This window comes from Aotus nancymaae, unplaced genomic scaffold (genome assembly GCF_030222135.1).
Source record: "Aotus nancymaae isolate 86718 unplaced genomic scaffold, 86718_ANA_hifiasm-v0.15.2.pri h1tg000003l, whole genome shotgun sequence".
Lineage (NCBI taxonomy): Eukaryota > Metazoa > Chordata > Mammalia > Primates > Aotidae > Aotus > Aotus nancymaae.
In genome coordinates, this window is record NW_026988414.1 from 66,925,169 (window position 1) to 66,942,411 (window position 17,243).

Below are 17,243 nucleotides of genomic sequence, written 5' to 3' on the forward strand. Positions count from 1 at the left end.
TCATTCATTATAGCCAGGACTTGCTCTTCCTGACCCATCTAAATCATTGGTATCTACCTCCCATCCAATCTTCGGTAGTCCAGGTTGGCTGTGCAGGATTTACTTCCTAATGTCCATGACTGGAGCTCAAAAGGGGTGTGGGCCTAGGATCTTTGAGCTTTGCTGGAAAGTGACAGCAGTTCTTTCTGGGGACCAAGGTCTAACCAGCCCTCTGGTGGATTTACCATGGAGGTAATGAAGTTTAAGCACCAGGACCCCTCACTTGCTGTGGTCCTGGGAGCGGCCCCACAAATTGTGCATTTCTATTTTTGTATTCTTAAAGAAGACAGCCAAATCTTAGAAACCTCAGACCCCACAAAACTGCTCCTGCACTGCGGACCTGGGCATCCCAGCCAGATGGGTCACAACCTCATGTAGGTGGCGTTTGGGCCGTTTACTGCCTTTCATCCACCCTTACTTCACAAAACTTCTCTGTGGCTCCTAGGAGCTCCTACTTACTCCCTTTGCAACTACACTTGGGGAAATGAGTCTCCTTCCTTGGGGCCTTGTTTGGGTCTGAAGCCACACAGCGTCGTTGAGACAGTTGCACTCACACTGTGATTCTTGTTCCTTGCAGTTTTCCCCGTGCCCAGTCCCTAGTGAAAGATTTGTGTCTTGTACAATCTCCCAAAGGACACACCCCTGTTTAATTTGGTGGTCTTCTGCTTTAGCCACTGTGGTACCACTAGACAAAGCCACAGCCCGGAGAACCCACTTTTGATACATACCATCAGATGGTTGAAAATCTTTGTCCTTGGAGCCCTGTACCCCCACCCATGTTGGTGTGGCACTCCATCCCTTTTTAGGACTCTGCTGGCACTACAAATGATCCACAGAGTTGACAAGTGTATGGGCACCTCAATCTCTGGCAACACCAGCCTGGCACCTGGCGTGTAACTCACTCAAAGCCACTAGAGCTATATTGACTCCCAGAAGGCCTAAGTGTTCCTACTACTATTTTTCAGGACTATTGGACCCTGGCCATTGCCTGTTACATCCCTTTATTTCTCTCCTTAAGTCCTGGGGAAGTGGCTTAAGGCTATGACCAGTGTGGGCCACTTGAGCAGACCATCCTGGAAGCTTGCTGCCTGACAACAGAGCCCAGGGGACAGCTCGAATTTCTCACAGCATTGGAAGCCCCCCTTCTCGAGCCCTGCAAGGTCAGTGAATGCAGCAGCTCACATCTGGTTCCCTTTGGTGTGGGGTGTAAAGTAGATGACTTGTGCCACCCTCAGCTGATGCTGCCTCACTGTAGCATGTGTTTTCACTCTATACTCTGTTGAATGAACAGCCTGAGCTACGTCACTGTATCTGTTGAGATGGAAACGAGAATTTGTAAATGGGCCTGTGGCACTGCAAGAATTGGTGTCGTAAGGGTTTTAGCTTTTTGTTCGTTGCTGCTTCTCAGCTAGCACTGGCTTCATCTTGGAAATGTGGAAGGTGGGTCTAGCCCCCAAATACACACAGTACGTCTCTTGGTAGATTGCCCTTAAGTCATTAGCTCAGTCCTTCCTCAACAGGCCCCATGAGGTAAGAAGTGGGAGTCCAGCTTGTGTGAGGGCCCTGAGGCTTTGAGGGGTGAAATGATTTGCCCAAAGTCACACAGTGGGAAGCAGCAGAGCCAGGATGAAATCCAGGCTGGACTGCAAATCGCAGGCTCCTTCCATGCTGGAAAGGGCAGGACTCGTGGTAGTTGCTAAAATCAATATAAATCTTTATTAAAGATCTGCTCCTACCATAGATGAAATCATCTATGGTATAGTTGCTAGTTATCCTCTGCTACAGTTGGGTAACATCCTGCTGCTGTGTTTGCCATCTCCCCCAAATGAAAAGCATAGTTTTTTTGAGACAGAGTCTCACACTTTCGCCCAGACTGGAGTGCAGTGATGCGATCTCAGCTCACTGCAACCTCCGCCTCCTAGTTTCAAAGCAGTTCTCCTGCCTCAGCCTCTGGAGTAGCTGGGACTACAGGCACACGCCACCACACCTGGCCAATTTTTATATGTTTAGTAGAGACAGGGTTTCACCATGTTGCTCAGGCTGGTCTCAAACTCCTGACCTCATGATCCACTCGCCTCGGCCTCCCAAAGTGCTGGGATTACAGGAATGAGTCACCGCGCCCGGCCCAACACTTTTCTTTTTAAAAATTAATTGCTCCAAGTTTTCAGGTCCAGGGGAGGCACTCGCATTCTTCAATAGTCCTGTGTAGGAAGGGTGATCTTGCGGATGAATTCATCATACTTCACTTTGCCATTAGGTTCAATATCTGCTTCTCTGAAAAGATCATCCACTGCAAAAGATCACATTAATTTTTCAGTTTGGATTTAATGCTCCATTATAAAAAAGCTGAGTTCTTTGGGGACTGGGGCTCCCCTAAGGTCTTTCCTGAGTGTCCAATTAACTATTCCCATAGACCAGGAAGTAAACCAGTGAACAAAAGGGACAACTTACCCCTACCCTCCTAAGCCACTGGCAACATTTTGAGCCCATCAGGCTTTCTGCAGGGGCAGGGAGTAGGGAGGTGTACTGGTAAGGATTTGGTCACTGATGCCACCCTGTGCCTTTGTTTTTATTTTTTTCATGAAAATATGACCCCTGTGCCTGGATTTCTAGAAACCTGTGGCCTGGAGTTTTTTACCTTCCGCAGCTCAGACGTCCTCCGCAGCCCCAGGCTTCAGCCTGCCCCTCACTTGCCTGCCTTCTCCCTCAAGCCGGCGCTCTTCACCACCCCTGCCCCCACCCCAAGAGAGGATTTAGTGACAAGCAGTGTCTGCTACCATCACCTCTAAAAAAAGTGTGTTTGGGGGATGGGGGTTTTAGGAGAGAAAAATAAATCCAACTGTGGAGAGCTCACAGCATACAAAACTGCTATTGTTCTCCCTCGCTCCAAAAAAAAAAAAAAATCACTTCATTTGCTTGTTTCTTCTGGTTCTGGATTCCTGGGGTAAAATACTAGCTTGTCCCAGGCATTGGCAAGAGCCATTTCAGCTTGTCTTCCCCACGACAGCCTCTTGGGGCCAACCTACAATGGCTCCTTAGCCCAGCCTCATCCTTCTGCAAAAGCAGTCTCACTGCTGTGTCAACTTGCCAGGTCTGGATACTCCACACACCTCCGGGCAGTGAAAAAAAATCCCATGATTCTCTGCTTAACCGTCCTTCTCAAAAGTATAATTACCCATGCCTGGTGCCTAAGCTGATAGTAGTTCTGAGTATTGGGAGAATGTCGAGAGCACTATAATTCATCTCATTCTGTGGAGAAGCTTCTACAATCAGCCAGCTGGTTAAAACCATCCCAGGGGACAGGCCAACATCAGCTCCCAAGGCCAGTCATTGCAGCCTCTTCCCATGTGGGCGAGGGACAGGACTTGGCCAGGTGCCGAGTCTGAGGACACCTGAGTAGAATAAGCCTCTCACTCTGTCTCACTTCAAAGACCCATAAAAAGCCAAAGTGCTGAAGTCAGCCCATCCCAGGCGTCAGGAAGAGAAGGCTTCACTGTAGCCTTCTCCGGCCATTCCAAGGATGCTTTTTTTTTTTTTTTTTTTTTTGAGACGGAGTTTCGCTCTTGTTACCCAGGCTGGAGTGCAATGGCGCTATCTCGGCTCACCGCAACCTCCGCCTCCTGGGTTCAGGCAATTCTCCTGCCTCAACCTCCTGAGTAGCTGGGATTACAGGCACGCGCCACCGTGCCCAGCTAATTTTTTGTATTTTTAGTAGAGACGGGGTTTCACCATGTTGACCAGGATGGTCTCGATCTCTTGACCTCGTGATCCACCCGCCTCGGCCTCCCAAAGTGCTGGGATTACAGGCTTGAGCCACCGCGCCCGGCCCCAAGGATGCTTTTTAATCAAACTGAACATTGTCTTTCAATCATCCAGAAAAAGGATTCCTGCCGCTGGTATCATCCTTCCTGTCTCCTGTGGCAAGTGGGAGGGAACTCGGTGTCCCTGCTTGTCTGGAACACATGGTTTCTGTGAAAACTTCCTCTGCCGTTTATGGGAGATGTATGTGAGTCTGAGTCCACGGTGTTGCTTTAGATGGAGATCCTTAGCCCACAAAAATAAGGCATGCTCCCTCTGCTGACTCCACCTGCTGCCTAGAGGGCCGGGCAGTGTCCTGGGGGGAGTGTGGGAGGGAAGGACGGCCCATGTCTTCCCTGTCCATGTAAATGAAAACAGCCACGAGAGGTGAGGTGAGCCTGGAAAAGCAGGGTACAGAGACCCAGCCTGCTGTCGGGTGATTGTTTTTATATATATGTATTTATTTTTGGAGACGAAGTCTTGCTCTGTCACCCAAGCTGGAATGTAGTGGCACAAGCTCAGCTCACTGCAACCTCCACCTGCCGTGTTCAAGCAATCCTGCCTCAGCCTCCCAAGTAGCTGGGACTATAGGTGCACACCACCACGCCCAGCTAATTTTTGCATGTCGGGCAATTTTTAAACTCTGTGCTGTGCCTTAGTGGCGTCAGCTAAAATCTGAGCAGACTCATTTGTAGAGTGGTAGCCGGGAGGGACCTGAGGGGTCACGTACTGCACCCTCATTTCCAGCAAGGGAAGATAGAGGTTAGGAAACTCACCTGAGGTCTCCCAGCACTCAGGAGTCCAACCACAACCTCAAACCACTCCTCCAGTGGTTTATTGTGATTTAACCAGAGATGAAATTCTGCCATTTTGAAGCCTCTTTTCAGCACCTACTTGTGGCCAAGCCCAGCTCTCCTGTCTCAACCACAGGCAAGCAGGGCAGCTTAACTAGAAAGCCCAGGCTCCGGGGTCAGGGGCCCTGGTCCCGGGCAGAGCAGGCTGGCTGCTGCCAGTGTGGCAGGGCTAGGCAGAAGGGTATGCAGGCTGGAAGAACAAAGGCTGCACATGGCCCAGCGTGGGGATCCCCTTGACGGTGTACAAAGGGCTTTCCTAGAAGACCCCAGGCCTTGTCCTGCTCTGAGGCAGGAAGGCCTGCTGGGCTGCAGAAGGTGCAAAGCAAAGACAGCTTCTCATGGGGCTCTGGGACCAGGAGCCCCGCCTGTCTTTGCAATTTTCCAACTGTCCTGGCAAAGTTCCCCATGGAGCCCCCTTCTAAAAGAGCTTAGAGCAGCCCGAGTCCAGAGGAAAGGGAGCAAAGTAGCACCTCAATTTGGAAACTTGACCTCAGCAGCAACTTTGGAGAATGCTGTGATGGGAGGAGGGGCAGGGACGTCTAGACCTGCCTTCACCCCTGGCGCTGCTACTGGGGAGCTGCTCACTCCCCCTGCTTCTTTATCAGTAGGAGGCAGCACTCGTGCTCCCAGGGGTGTCATACGCACTAGATGAAGCCCCACAGTGAGAGCCTGAACACTGTGGGAGGCCGGACTGTCTGCTCCAGCTGCCCTGCCCTGTGGGGTCCCAGCTGGGTTTCCTCCAGGTTGCCCCTTCACCCTGCGCCCCTCCAGGCCCTCTGGTTCTTCCCCTGGCTCCAGTCCAGCACCCACCTCCAGGCCCTCTGGTTCTTCCCCTGGCGTATGCAGCAGCGGAGGTGGTCTGCACCACCCTGGTGGCATCAACCTGGCTTTGGTGCTTTGGTGCCCTCCTCCCAACCCCCAATCCCCTCCGACTGTTGGGAAACAGGCCCCAGGCTGTTACCTTCCTTGTGGGTGAGCTTCTCCCCCAGTCTCATGAGTTTTGACCGCAGGTCGGATGCCATGATGTAACCTTTCTTCTCCTTGTCAGCCATCAACATGGCTAGAAGAATTTCTTTCTTTGGGTCCTCTTGTTTTATTTGCATGTGCACAATTGTCAGGAAAGTGGAGAAATCCAGCTCTCCATTTCCATCTAGGAAACCCGCAAACACAGCAGAGTGAGCAGAGGGAAAGGCTCTTGGGAAACCATCTGGCCTCCTGTGGGACCCGCACAGCGGGTTCAAGGGCCACTGACCAGGGAGCAGCAGGATGTGGCAATGAGTGGTCACAGTGAAGAGGAGGCAGCCCCTCCCACCGACTTCCCACCACGGGCCCTTCACTGGACTGGACATTCTTCATTTCAGCAACGTCCTCTGTGACGATGCTTATCGTCACCCCAAAGTTCAGAGTGCAGGGTCCCATCCACAGATGGAGCACTGGGCTCCTCTGCTCCCTTCTAGCGCTTCTCTCCTGCCCTAAACTGCAGAGAAACAGGTGTCTGTGTCGTCCATTCCACCTTCGGCAACCACCACAGCACAACTACCAGGATGGGTCAGCGGCCCTACCTGGGCCTCAAGCCTCAGTCCTAGGCTGGGCTGCTCACCTGCCTCCCCTTACTGCAGCCTCCACCCAAGCCCCTCCTTCATGAGCCCTGGCCTGGATGTCACTGCAGGAAATCAAAACTCCCCCACTACAACTTCCTGTTTAGGAGAGACAGAAATCAACCCTTTGGAGCTGGACCTGGGGGATCTCGGGTATCAGACCTCTGAGCACCCCATCGCCAGGCCGCAAGCCTTCACAGGCTCGCCTGGGCCCAGCATGGCTTGCCCCAGGGCGGGCTCCCAGTGCCACTGCAGGTATCCTCTAGTGGGGCCTCTAGTAACCCTAGCAGATGGCAGTGACTCCCCTGAGATGAGGAAGCTGGGGCCTGAGATTGAGCCTGTGGGCTCTGGCTCAAGTGCTCTTCCCAGGGGACCTCCCTTCCCCTGGGCCAGTCCCTCCTTCCTGAGTGTCCAGCCCCCAACGCAAACAGCTACCCCAACCTCTGAAACGACTCCTTATTTTCTTAGAAAAAACATGACAAAACATAAAACTTCTTTCTGATTATGAAATGCTGTATAATGTTCTCATTGTTGAAAATACAGGAAACAAGCTGGGCGCAGTGGCTCATGCCTGTAACCCCAGCACTTTGAGAGACCAAGACAGGCGGATCACCTGAGGTCAGGAGTTTGAGACCAGCCTGGCCAACATGGCAAAACCCCGTCTCTACTAAAAATACAAAAATTAGCCAGGTGTGGTGGTGGGCGCCTGTAATCCCAGCTACTTGGGAGGCTGAGGTAGGAGAATCACTTGAACCTGGGAGGCAGAATTTGTGGTGAGCCAAGATTGCACCACTGCTCTGCAGCCTGGGCAACAGAGCGAGACCCTCTCAAAAAAAAAAAAAAAGGGAGTTAGGAGAGGGCCTGCTTCGTCGGGTTTTGGGAACTAAGCACATGACAAATATTCAACAAAAGGAAATGTTTCTATGAAAATAACATTGGGATCACTGTCAGCGCAGTTTTCCCTGGGTTTGATAAGTCTATTAGAATTCCTAGATCCTGAGGTCTGTGAGATGGGGTGTCACTGGTTGCTAGGAGGATTCCAGAAAGCCCAAGTGAGCTGCAGCGCTCCTGGTCTGGGGTTGCCACAGCTGGGTCCCCAGGAGGCCTCCCTGCCACCTGCCCCTCACACTCAGCTGTTCACACCTCTGCTGCCGGCCCCTCCCCACTCCCCGTTGTTCCCCCACCACTCACCTATCCCGTGGGTGTGCAGGTGGCGCTGCACCTCCCCTGGCGTCGGGCTGGCCCCCAGGCACCTCATGGCCACCATGAGGTCAGAGGCTTTTATCTTCCCCCTCTGCTGCTTGTCATACAGGGAGAAGCATTCCTTGTACTCTGCACACAGCCCAGAGGGAGGGTCAGCAGCATCTGGTCACTCTCCACCCACGCCAACCTGCCTGTCCTTGGGTCTCTTCTCCCTCTTTTCTCTTCCCCTTTTGCCCGTTCCCTCCGTCCCTCTCTCCCCTCCCCTCCCAAGGGTGCTAGATACAGCAAATGAAAATACGGGACTGCCAGGTTAAACAATTCAGATCAACACTGGGTACATTTTATTGTGTGTCCCAAATTTTGCATAGGGACATATACTTCCACTGGAAAAGTATTTGTTGTGTGTCTGAAATTCTAATTTAACTGGGTGTCCTGTGTTTTATCTGGCTCCCTTTCTCCTCCTCCCTACCCCCTCTTTTTCTTCTCCCTCCTCCCCGCCAACCCACAGGACTAGAACTCCCAGGACAGTGCCCCTCCAGGGCCCATGGGGGAGAGCAGGAACCCACAGCAGGGCGTCCAGACCCCCGGGGGACCTCTGCAAACACAACTTCTCTGGACAATGGGAATAATAAAGGCTCAAGATTACTGTGAGGGCCAGAAATCCAGGAGGCCCAGCAGAGAGCGGTGTTATTATCACCGTCATCATCGCAGCCGGGGCATTTCTGAGCCTGCTGCCCCTGCCCTGGCCTCCAGGCTGCTGACTCTCAAGCTGTCCCTGGACTCAGGCTCTGGTCCTGTTCTTAGAGACTTCAAGGGGTCCTGCCGAGAAGTTCTCCCAGGGACTGAAGCCCTTTCTTCCTCAGTAGGTGGTGGAGGTGGAAGGCAGCTAGAGCCAAGGACTCCCGGCCTGACACAACTGTCCCACAAGCTCTGGCCATGGGAGGCTCGGGAAGGTCAGCTGAGAGTTCAGGAAAAGTCCCTGGACCTCACTGACTGAGCATCTGATTTGGGGGTAGGTGGGGCTGCCATCAGGACAGGGAGATTCTTGTCCAACTCAGACTAGGCACCTGGGCCTGTGGTTGGAGCCGTGGGAACCCAGTGGCCCTGTGCTGGCCCTCCCAGCCTGGGGCTAGGGCTCTGTTCTCTCTCCTGCTTCTCACACCACCCAGGTGGGTCCTTAGAGGCCTGGACACCAGCCCCTTAGCTGATGACAGCAACAATGACAGTTCGTGTTGCTGAGCACTCCACCCTCAGGGCCTCGCTTCATCCCCACAACCTGCCGTGAACCCCCTCATATTCCCATGTGCGCACAGGGCATTGAACACTGAGAGCCTGGCTGTGGGCACCTGGGCTCCTGAAAGGCACACTGCCTTCAGCTCCAGGGCAGACAGCTGCGTGCAGCAGGGTGAGGGAGGATGCAGAAGGGCCCCCCCAGATTCCCAGCCCAGACCTGGGGTCCCTTCATATTCCCTCATTAAGGCACTCAGGCCTCCCTGGTAGCTTTTCATGTCTAGGATTTCAGGGAGGTGGTCACTAAAGACAGGCAGATTGCCATGTACCATTTAGAGACACATTCGCGGCCTTTGTGGAGAGACTGAGAGGAAACCCCCAGCCCCACCTACCTGCCCTTTCAGAACTTTCCAGAGCCTGAGCTTCTGAGGGGGCAAACCAAAGACAGGACCAGGTGGCAGTGGCTGAACAGGCCCAGGGGAAGCAGGGCCAGAGCCTGGCCTAAGACCCCAGCTTTTGTTCCCACAAAACCCAATTGCCTGCAAGAGGGCTCAGTGCCAGAGGGGACAATGCCATCACCCCACATCGGGGGGGGACCGAGAGAGAAGGCTGCCCCAAGCACAGAGCTTAACCTTAGCGCTGCAGGGGATGCTCCTGGGGACCTCTCAGGGCCACCCTCACCTTGTCTTTCTGTCTGGGTTTGCCCCCAGGTGAGGGTAGGTTCAAGGCCCACCACTGTCCCTGCCTGATCTGTGCTGGAAGCTGCTCATCGCACCCTTGGGGGCCAGAATCAGCCTGGCTCTGCAGATGGGTGCACTGCACCCCTCCCTGACAAGCTCTGTCAGTCACCGGGGCCTGTGACAGGTCCTTGCCATCGGCAGGGCCAGGGCTCAAATAGAGGCCCGCCTCCTAACAAACCTTCACATCAGATAGGTGCCGTCTCCCTGCCTCAGACGCCTCTAAAGAGCTGGAAGTCCAGATCTGAACCAGGAATTACTGTGCTAGAACAAGAAGACACGGTGCTGGAGACCCAGCTGGGCTTCCCGCTGGCTCCTTCCTCCACCCCCTCTCCACTCTCCCCCTTCACCTCCCGCTCTCCTTCCTTTTCCTCCTGCCAGGTTACCCTCTAACATACTAGCGAATCTATTTCGCTGTTTTCCTTTGCGTCCTCCCCTCCCTTGACGGTGACCCCCTCCTGTGAGGAAGGGACTTTGTCTTTGTGTTCACTGTTGTATCTGTAGTGCCCAGAACAGGGCTGGCACAAAGAAGGGACACAAACATTTGTTGAATGAAAGGATTAATTGGGTTAAATGAATTGGATTAAAAATCCCCTTTAAGTATTCTCTTTGAAAATGCAAATGCCAGCCCAGCGGTGTCACGCCTGTAATCCCAGCACTTTGGGAGGCCGAGGCGGGCGGATCACGAGGTCAAGAGATTGAGACCATCCTGGCCAACATGGTGAAACCCTGTCTCTACTAAAAATACAAAAATTAGCGAGGTATGGTGGCGCGTGCCTGTAGTCCCAGCTACTCGGGGGGCTGAGGCAGGAGAATTGCTTGAACCCGGGAGGCAGAGATTGCAGTGAGCCGAGGTCGAGCCAGTGCACTCCAGCCTGGAGACAGAGTGAGACTCCATTGCCTAGGATAACACCAGCCGTGCTAGATGTTTAACAACCTGCTCTAATCATGTATGTACTTGTGTACTCTGCACTGTACAAAGTGTGTAGCACACAATTTATAATAATAAGGAAATGTGTACTATTCTCTATTATAAATTCCATCCAGGGCTGGACACAGTGGCTCATGCCTGTAATCCCAGCACTTTGAGAGGTCGAGGCAGGAGTATCACTTGGGCCCAGGAGTTTGAAACCAACCCGGATAATATAGCCAGACCTCATGCCTGCAAAATATTTTTAAAAATTTTGTGTGTGGTGGCGCATGCCTGTAGTCCCAGCTACTCAGGAGACAGAGGTGGGAGAACCCCTGAGTGTGGGAGGTAAAGGTTGCAATGAGTAGAGATCATGCCATGCACAGAGCAAGACTCTGTCTCAAATAAATAAAATTTCATCTAGCCACTTAATTACCACAAAGGAGTTTTGCCACCTCTTTTTTTTTTTTTTTTTTTTGAGACAGAGTTTCACTCTTGTTGTCCAGGCTAGAGTGTGATGGCATGATTTCGGCTCACTGCAACCTCCACCTCTCAGGTTCAAGTGATTCTCCTGCCTCAGCCTCCCAAGTAGCTGGGATTACAGGTATGCGCCACTACACTTTTGGCTAATTTGTTGTTGTTGAGACAGTCATGCTCTTGTCACCCAGACTAGAGTACAGTGATGCAATCTCAGCTCACTGAAATCTCCTCCTCCCAGGTACAAGTGATTCTCCTGCCTCAGCCTCCTGAGTAGCTGGGATTACACCACCACCACACCCGGCTAATTTTTGTATTTTTAGTAGGGATGGGGTTTCACCATGTTGGCCAGGCTGGTCTCGAACTCCTGACCTCAGGTGATCTGCCCACCTTGGCCTCCCAAAGTGCTAGGATTACAGATGTGAGCCACCACACCCGGTCCAAGTTTTGTCAACTCTTATATCCATTGCCAAGCTATAGTTTTGATTCAACCATGATTTGACAAATGAAGCTGCATGCCAATGAGTGCAATTCTTTTTCCAATGAATGAATGGTCATTAAAGCTGATGTGATCCACTGTTAAACTATTTCTCACCCTTGTACCAAATACATTGATTAAATTGAAACTTCTTTCAAGTCTCCAGCTCTACTGATCATAATTGGGCTGTCTTTTTCACTTTTTGTGTAGATAGATGTAGGGATTGAAACATCGTTTGATCCTACATTATTTACTAATGGCTGGCTTTAACATCCTGCTTGCAAGATTTCTAAAAATACAGCTCTTGCTAGCTGCAGTGAGGCAGCCCCAGCCGACACGTGGGTGACACCTGGCTGTACCCAGCCCAGCGTCCAGCACGAAACTGACATTATCCCCCTCTGTCCCTAGCTCGCAGCAGCCTGGTGACGTGGTGGATCCCTGCTTCACAGGTGAGAAAACAGGCTCACGGGTGATCAGGCTTTGGGGCTGCTGCCTCCAGAGCCCCTGTCTTCCCACTTCACTAGGTCACCCCATCCTGGCGGCCACTTTCTTGGTGTCAGATACTGGGATGCATAGAGAAATTACCTTCTTCCCATTTAGGAGCTTTGGCTGTCCCAGGAGGGAGGGTCAGTGAGCCTCAAAACCAGGCATGTGTGGGAGGATGCTGAGGCTGAGAGCTGGACTCCAGCCCTCAGTCCACCGTTCAGTATCACCTGTAGATATGGGCAAGAGGGCGCTGCCCCGGGCCCTGTGTTTTAAAAGCCCCTGCTCCTGCCCTGGCCCCCCTCTTGGGATAAAGAGTTCCAAGGGTCTACATGGAGGCGCTACTTGGAGCTCACAACTCCTGCCCTTCTAGACCGAGCTCAGAATACTCAGAACTCTGGAACTCTGGCCTGGGAAACCCTAACCCCACTTGGCTGGGCTCTCAGGCCCCTGTCCTGGATCACAGGGTGCCTCTAATTGTATCTGCAGTCCCAGCGAAGGACTCATTGAAAAGGCAATGTTTCACCAGAGACCTGGAGGAATGGGGATGCCTAGGGGGACTCTCCAGCCCATTGATGTCCACTCTTGGGACAGGTTCAGGGTCACATCCTCAAGCAGCAGCTGGCTGTGCCTCCTGAGCCCCTCCTGCCAGGTGTAGGGGGCTGCAGCCGTGAGGCTCCCCTGGTCCAGGTCTGGGCCCCAGAGTTCTTTGTAACCCAACCCTTTGCTCTTGACCTTGTGGAAACAGAACCATGCACGGTGTGAAACTGAAGCCTGATCAGGGGCTGGCAGAGCAGGGGACCCAGGGAATAGGTGTTCATGCCCAAACCAGCCTTGGTGCCAGGGCAGAGGGGCTCAGTGGACCCCTCATTTTACAGATAAGGAGACTGCAGCTAGCGAGATGTGTCCTGCCGGAGAGTGCAGACCTGGCCTCTGTGCTCTGTCTCAATTACAAAGCCCCTCCTCTTTCCCTGTCAGCCAGAGTTTTTTTTTTGAGATGGAGTCTTGCTCTGTCACCCAGGCGGGAGTACAGTGACATCATCTCCACTCACTGCAACCTCTGCCTCCCAGATTCAGGCGATTCTCCTTCCTGCCTCAGCCTCCCGAGTAGCTGGGATTACAGGCACACGCCACCATGCCTGACTAATTTTTGTATTTTTAGTAGAGACGGGGTTTCGCCATGTTGGTCAGGCTGGTCTTGAACTCCTGACTTAGTGATCCGCCCACCTTGGCCTCCCAAAGTGTTGGGATTACAGGCATGAGCCACCGTGCCCAGCCTCAGCCATACCTTTAAGGGTCTCTCTCTCCATCCCCAGTTTCCTCAGTCCCCAAATCCAACCGGTCAGGTTCTGGAGGGACACCTAGTGAGCTCTGTCTTGGCACCCTGGCTTGTAAATCACTCTGACAAGTATAAAGCCACATTTCTATTTTGGAGGCTTACCCCTGACTCCCACCCCACCGACGGCAGTCTCCCTGCAGCTCTTGACCCCGTGGGTGGGCCCAGCTCTTCCCCAGCCACCTTCCTTCCCACTGTGAAAACACACGCAGAGCAAATTGCCTAATGAGACCCATATTTTGCTGAGTTGCTAATTAAAGAACAAACCCAACCTACCATTAATTTGGTCTTGGGAAAGAAACTTGGCCTGCAGCAGAGAAAGGAAAACAGTCATCAGGGGAGGGCTCCATCTGAGGCTCAGGCCCCCAGCCCTGGCCAGGCCAACACAGACCCTCACTCACCATCCTGGGGCCCTGGCTGCCACCCGTGGGCTTGCTGCTCCCAGAACCGACTTCTCAGTTCCCTTTCCTCCAGCCTCAAGTCTAAAGTCTGCCAAGCTGGGTGGAGGCCCGGGTAATAAATGCTCGGCTGCCATGGAGACTGGGCCCCACGCCATCAGGGTCGGATTCCAGCTTCCTGAGCACAGCCAATGCCCCGCCACCTGGTTGGGTTGGATTTTTGAGGAAATGGGGCTGCAGAAGGCGCTCCCTGGGCTCGGGGTCTCTTCCCCCAGAAGCCAAAGCAAAGGGACAAATGCAGTGTTTCTTGCTGGGAGCCCTGGACTCCAGGAAGGGGTCAGAGAAACTCAGAGAGGGGGCCCTGGCCTTCTCTCTCTCTCTCTCTCTCTCTCTCTCTCTCTCCTGGGACTTGGCAGGGACGCCATCAAGCTTCTGCTGGAGTAGGGCACTTTACAGCCTGTGTCGTATGGAAGGCTCCTCATACACCGTCTTGTAGGAGGAAGGGAACCCTTCTAAGACAGCCCAACTCAGAGATGGGCGGCGGGGCCCGCAGGCGGTGGGGTCGGTATTGCAGGGAACACAAGCTTCCGTGCTCTCAGGCTGGCATTCAATCCTCCCCCTCTGGTGACTTGCTGAGTGACTGCCAGTCACTATCCGTCTGTGCCTCAGTTTCCTCACCCACTGAATTACAGGGCCGTTGGCAGAGTCAAGTGGCCGGCACACAGCTGGTTCCCAGCCTGTGTCAGTTCACTCCCCACCTTCCAGGGAATTTAAGGGTGGGGTAGGGGCCTGGGCTGAGTCTCCAGCCCCACCTTAGGCTTCTCAGGGACTTGGGGTGAGGCCTCTTAGTGCCAGTTACCCTGGCCAGGAAGGCTGCCCTTTTTTTCCTTCCCTTCCTCTCCCCACCCTCAGCCCCCACCCCTTCCGCAGAAGCTGCTGAGGCTCCCAAGTCTTTTGGGGTTCATGCCACTCCCCTCCCCCACATAGGAGGAAATGGCAGGTTTCGAGGCTCCCCTGGGTTCTCCCCCTTGAGATCCCATTTCCCTGTTTGGGGCATGAGGCTTTTGTCCACAGCTGAAGTCTATGGGGCTCTACACCCAGGGTCCAGCCCACAAGTAGCAGGTGTGGCCGCACAGGTGTGCCTTACATTAGGCCCCCAGCCCAGGTGCGAGTGGGTGCTGGCCAGGGGCTGCACTGCCCATAGGAAGAGGGGTGTCGTGCCACTTTCACACAGGCACATGGACAGGCTGGGCTGCCTGGGCTCCATTCTCCCTCCCCGGCTCCTTTCCTGACCACCTCCATGTGGAAAGTGTGCTTTTCTGCTGGGCGTGGTGGCTCACGCCTGTAATCCCAGCACTTTGGGAGGCTGAGGCAGATGGATCACAAGGTCAGGCATTCAAGACCAGCTTGGCCAGCATGGTGAAACCCCACCTTTACTAAAAATACAAATAAAATCAGCTGGGTGTGGTGGCATGCACCTGTAATCCCAGCTGCTCGGGAGGCTGAGGCAGGAGAATCGCTTGAACCCGGGAGTCGGAGGTTGCAGTGAGCTGAGATCGTGCCACTGCACTCCGGCCTGGGCAACAGAGTGAAAAAAGATAAAATTTAAAATGATAAAATTTTTTTTTTAAAAAAAGTGTTTTTTTCCCCCAAATCATGTCCCCCGAGTCACCTCTTCACACCTGTTTCTAGACCCAGAGAATTTTAGCTGGGGACTCAACTCCTCCCTGTCAGGGTTTGAGCCCCCCCGCCCCCCACCAACCCCAGGACAGGGGTTAGAAGAGGGAATGCTGCCTCTGTGCAGAGGATGGAGAGGAGAAGGACATTAAGGAAAGTCACTCGGTGCTCTGGAAGCCTGGGGAGGCCTGGGGGTGGCCAGGCCGACACGCTCCCTCTGAATCCTCCTGCCTGAGAGAAGGGGCTCCAGGAGAGATGTGGTGGCTTCTTGGATTGAGGCCAGTGTGTGCTGGGGTGCCCTGGCCAACCTCCTCCTTACGCGTGGACCTATCTCCAGGAGGCGCCACACAGATGATGGAAAACACCAGCATGGGCGATGACTGCGTCAGGCTTCACGATCCAGCAACTCGCCGAGCTGGGTTGTCCTGAGATCCCTTTTCCTTGTTTGGGGCATGAGGCTTCTGTCCACGGCTGTCTATGGGGCTCTACACCCAGGGTCTGGCCCACGAGTAGGTGTGGCCGCACAGGTGTGCCCTGTTGTTTAGGCACTGTGTGTGCTACACCTTAGCACAAAAGAGAAAAGACGGAGAACACCTCCGACGTCACTTGGGGCTGTGACTATATTTACTTTATTCTCGAATCCTGGGCCCCCCTGGCTGGCAGCTGACACATCCCCAGGCACCACCATGACTTCCTGTGGGTCTCTTCCCTCCTGCCCGCCCCCCGACTCTTTAGACCCCTCCATTGGAGGAGTCCTAGGTAGGGGGGAGGCTGCTCCTCCCTCCAAACCCCCAGGCCACTCTGTCAAGAGGTTCCCACACAAGCTTCTGGGCCCAGCACCTTGTAAAGGCTTTGATGAGAGGAGCTCTGGCTTTTGCTCAGGGCTTTGCCCCACCCCCCACCCCAGGAACGCAGGCGCAGGCCTCCTCCTCTCCATCTGGCCTTTGTTTCTGAGCCAAGCTCACGAACCCTGGGGCAGGCTCTCCCCTAGAGGGCCTCTGCCCTCCCCACAGTCAGGGCTGCCAGAGGAGCCCCTCTGCACCCAAGGAGTCCAGGCCTTGGCTGGTTTGGTGTGCTCCTGCTGGGTGAAGGCACCCCGTGTGCCCCAGAACAGAGGCTGCATGAGGCTTACGCTTCTGGCCTCTACTGGGTTGAGTAGTAAATTCATGTCCACCAGGAGCCGTGACTGTGACGTTTGGAAATAGGGTCTTTGCACATGAAACTGAGAATAAAGTCATCCTGGAGTAGGGCAGGTCCTGACCCATGGAGGGGAATTGGATACAGAGGCCATGAGTGCAGAGGCAGAGACCAGAGTGACTCGTCCATAAGCCAAGGCAGGCCGAGCCTGGCCCAGAAGAGGCGCAGCATCCTCCCCAGAACCTGCAGAGAGCACAGCCCTGCCGGCGCCTTGGACTTCTAGCCTCCGGAACTGAGGATGGATCTCTGTTGCTTTAAGCCACTGTATGTGGCACTTTGTTTAATGATGGCTGCCCCAGCAAACTGACGCGAGGCCCGCACCTGTGCCGGGAGTTCGAGGCACTGAGGGCGGTCCTGGCGTGGTGCTGACAAAACCCATTAATGCAGATTTGGGAAGTCTGCGTGGGGCGGGGATGCTGCCTTCCTCACAGGCACCTGGGGAAGCTGATGCTGCAGGCCTGGGGACTACACTTTTGAGCAGCCAGCGCCTAGAATGGTGGTTCCCAAACTTGAGGCTGCATCAGAATCACTGGCGGGGCCGTCCTGGAGTTTCTGATTTTGGGGGACAGGGTGGAGAATTTGCCTCTTCCTTTGCCATCCTGGAGCCAGTCACCAAGGCCACACTTAGAACCACTGTTCTCTCAAGGGTCCCCCGACTGCATAAGCTTTAGGCCTCACACGCCCAGGCCCACCCCTGCCTATGAAACATTCACCCAGTCCTGTAGAGGGCAGCATCCCCGAGGCAGGGAAGGAAGCGAGCAGGTGTGCTGGTCAGGCCGGGGACCCGGATGCAGGATTTGCGTCGTCTCCTGCCCAGCACGGCCTTTC

General features: G+C 54.0%; 1 protein-coding gene across 1 annotated transcript; it reads right to left on the reverse strand.

Moving 5' to 3' along the window:
* Positions 1-1,729: 1,729 nt before the first annotated feature.
* On the reverse strand, positions 1,730-13,678 carry CALML4 (calmodulin like 4). The gene is given in 6 exon segments (XM_021667513.2): positions 1,730-2,329; positions 5,653-5,841; positions 7,481-7,621; positions 13,420-13,450; positions 13,545-13,592; positions 13,595-13,678. Coding segments are annotated over 6 exon segments (591 nt in total). The 3' UTR covers positions 1,730-2,231.
* Positions 13,679-17,243: the final 3,565 nt, after the last annotated feature.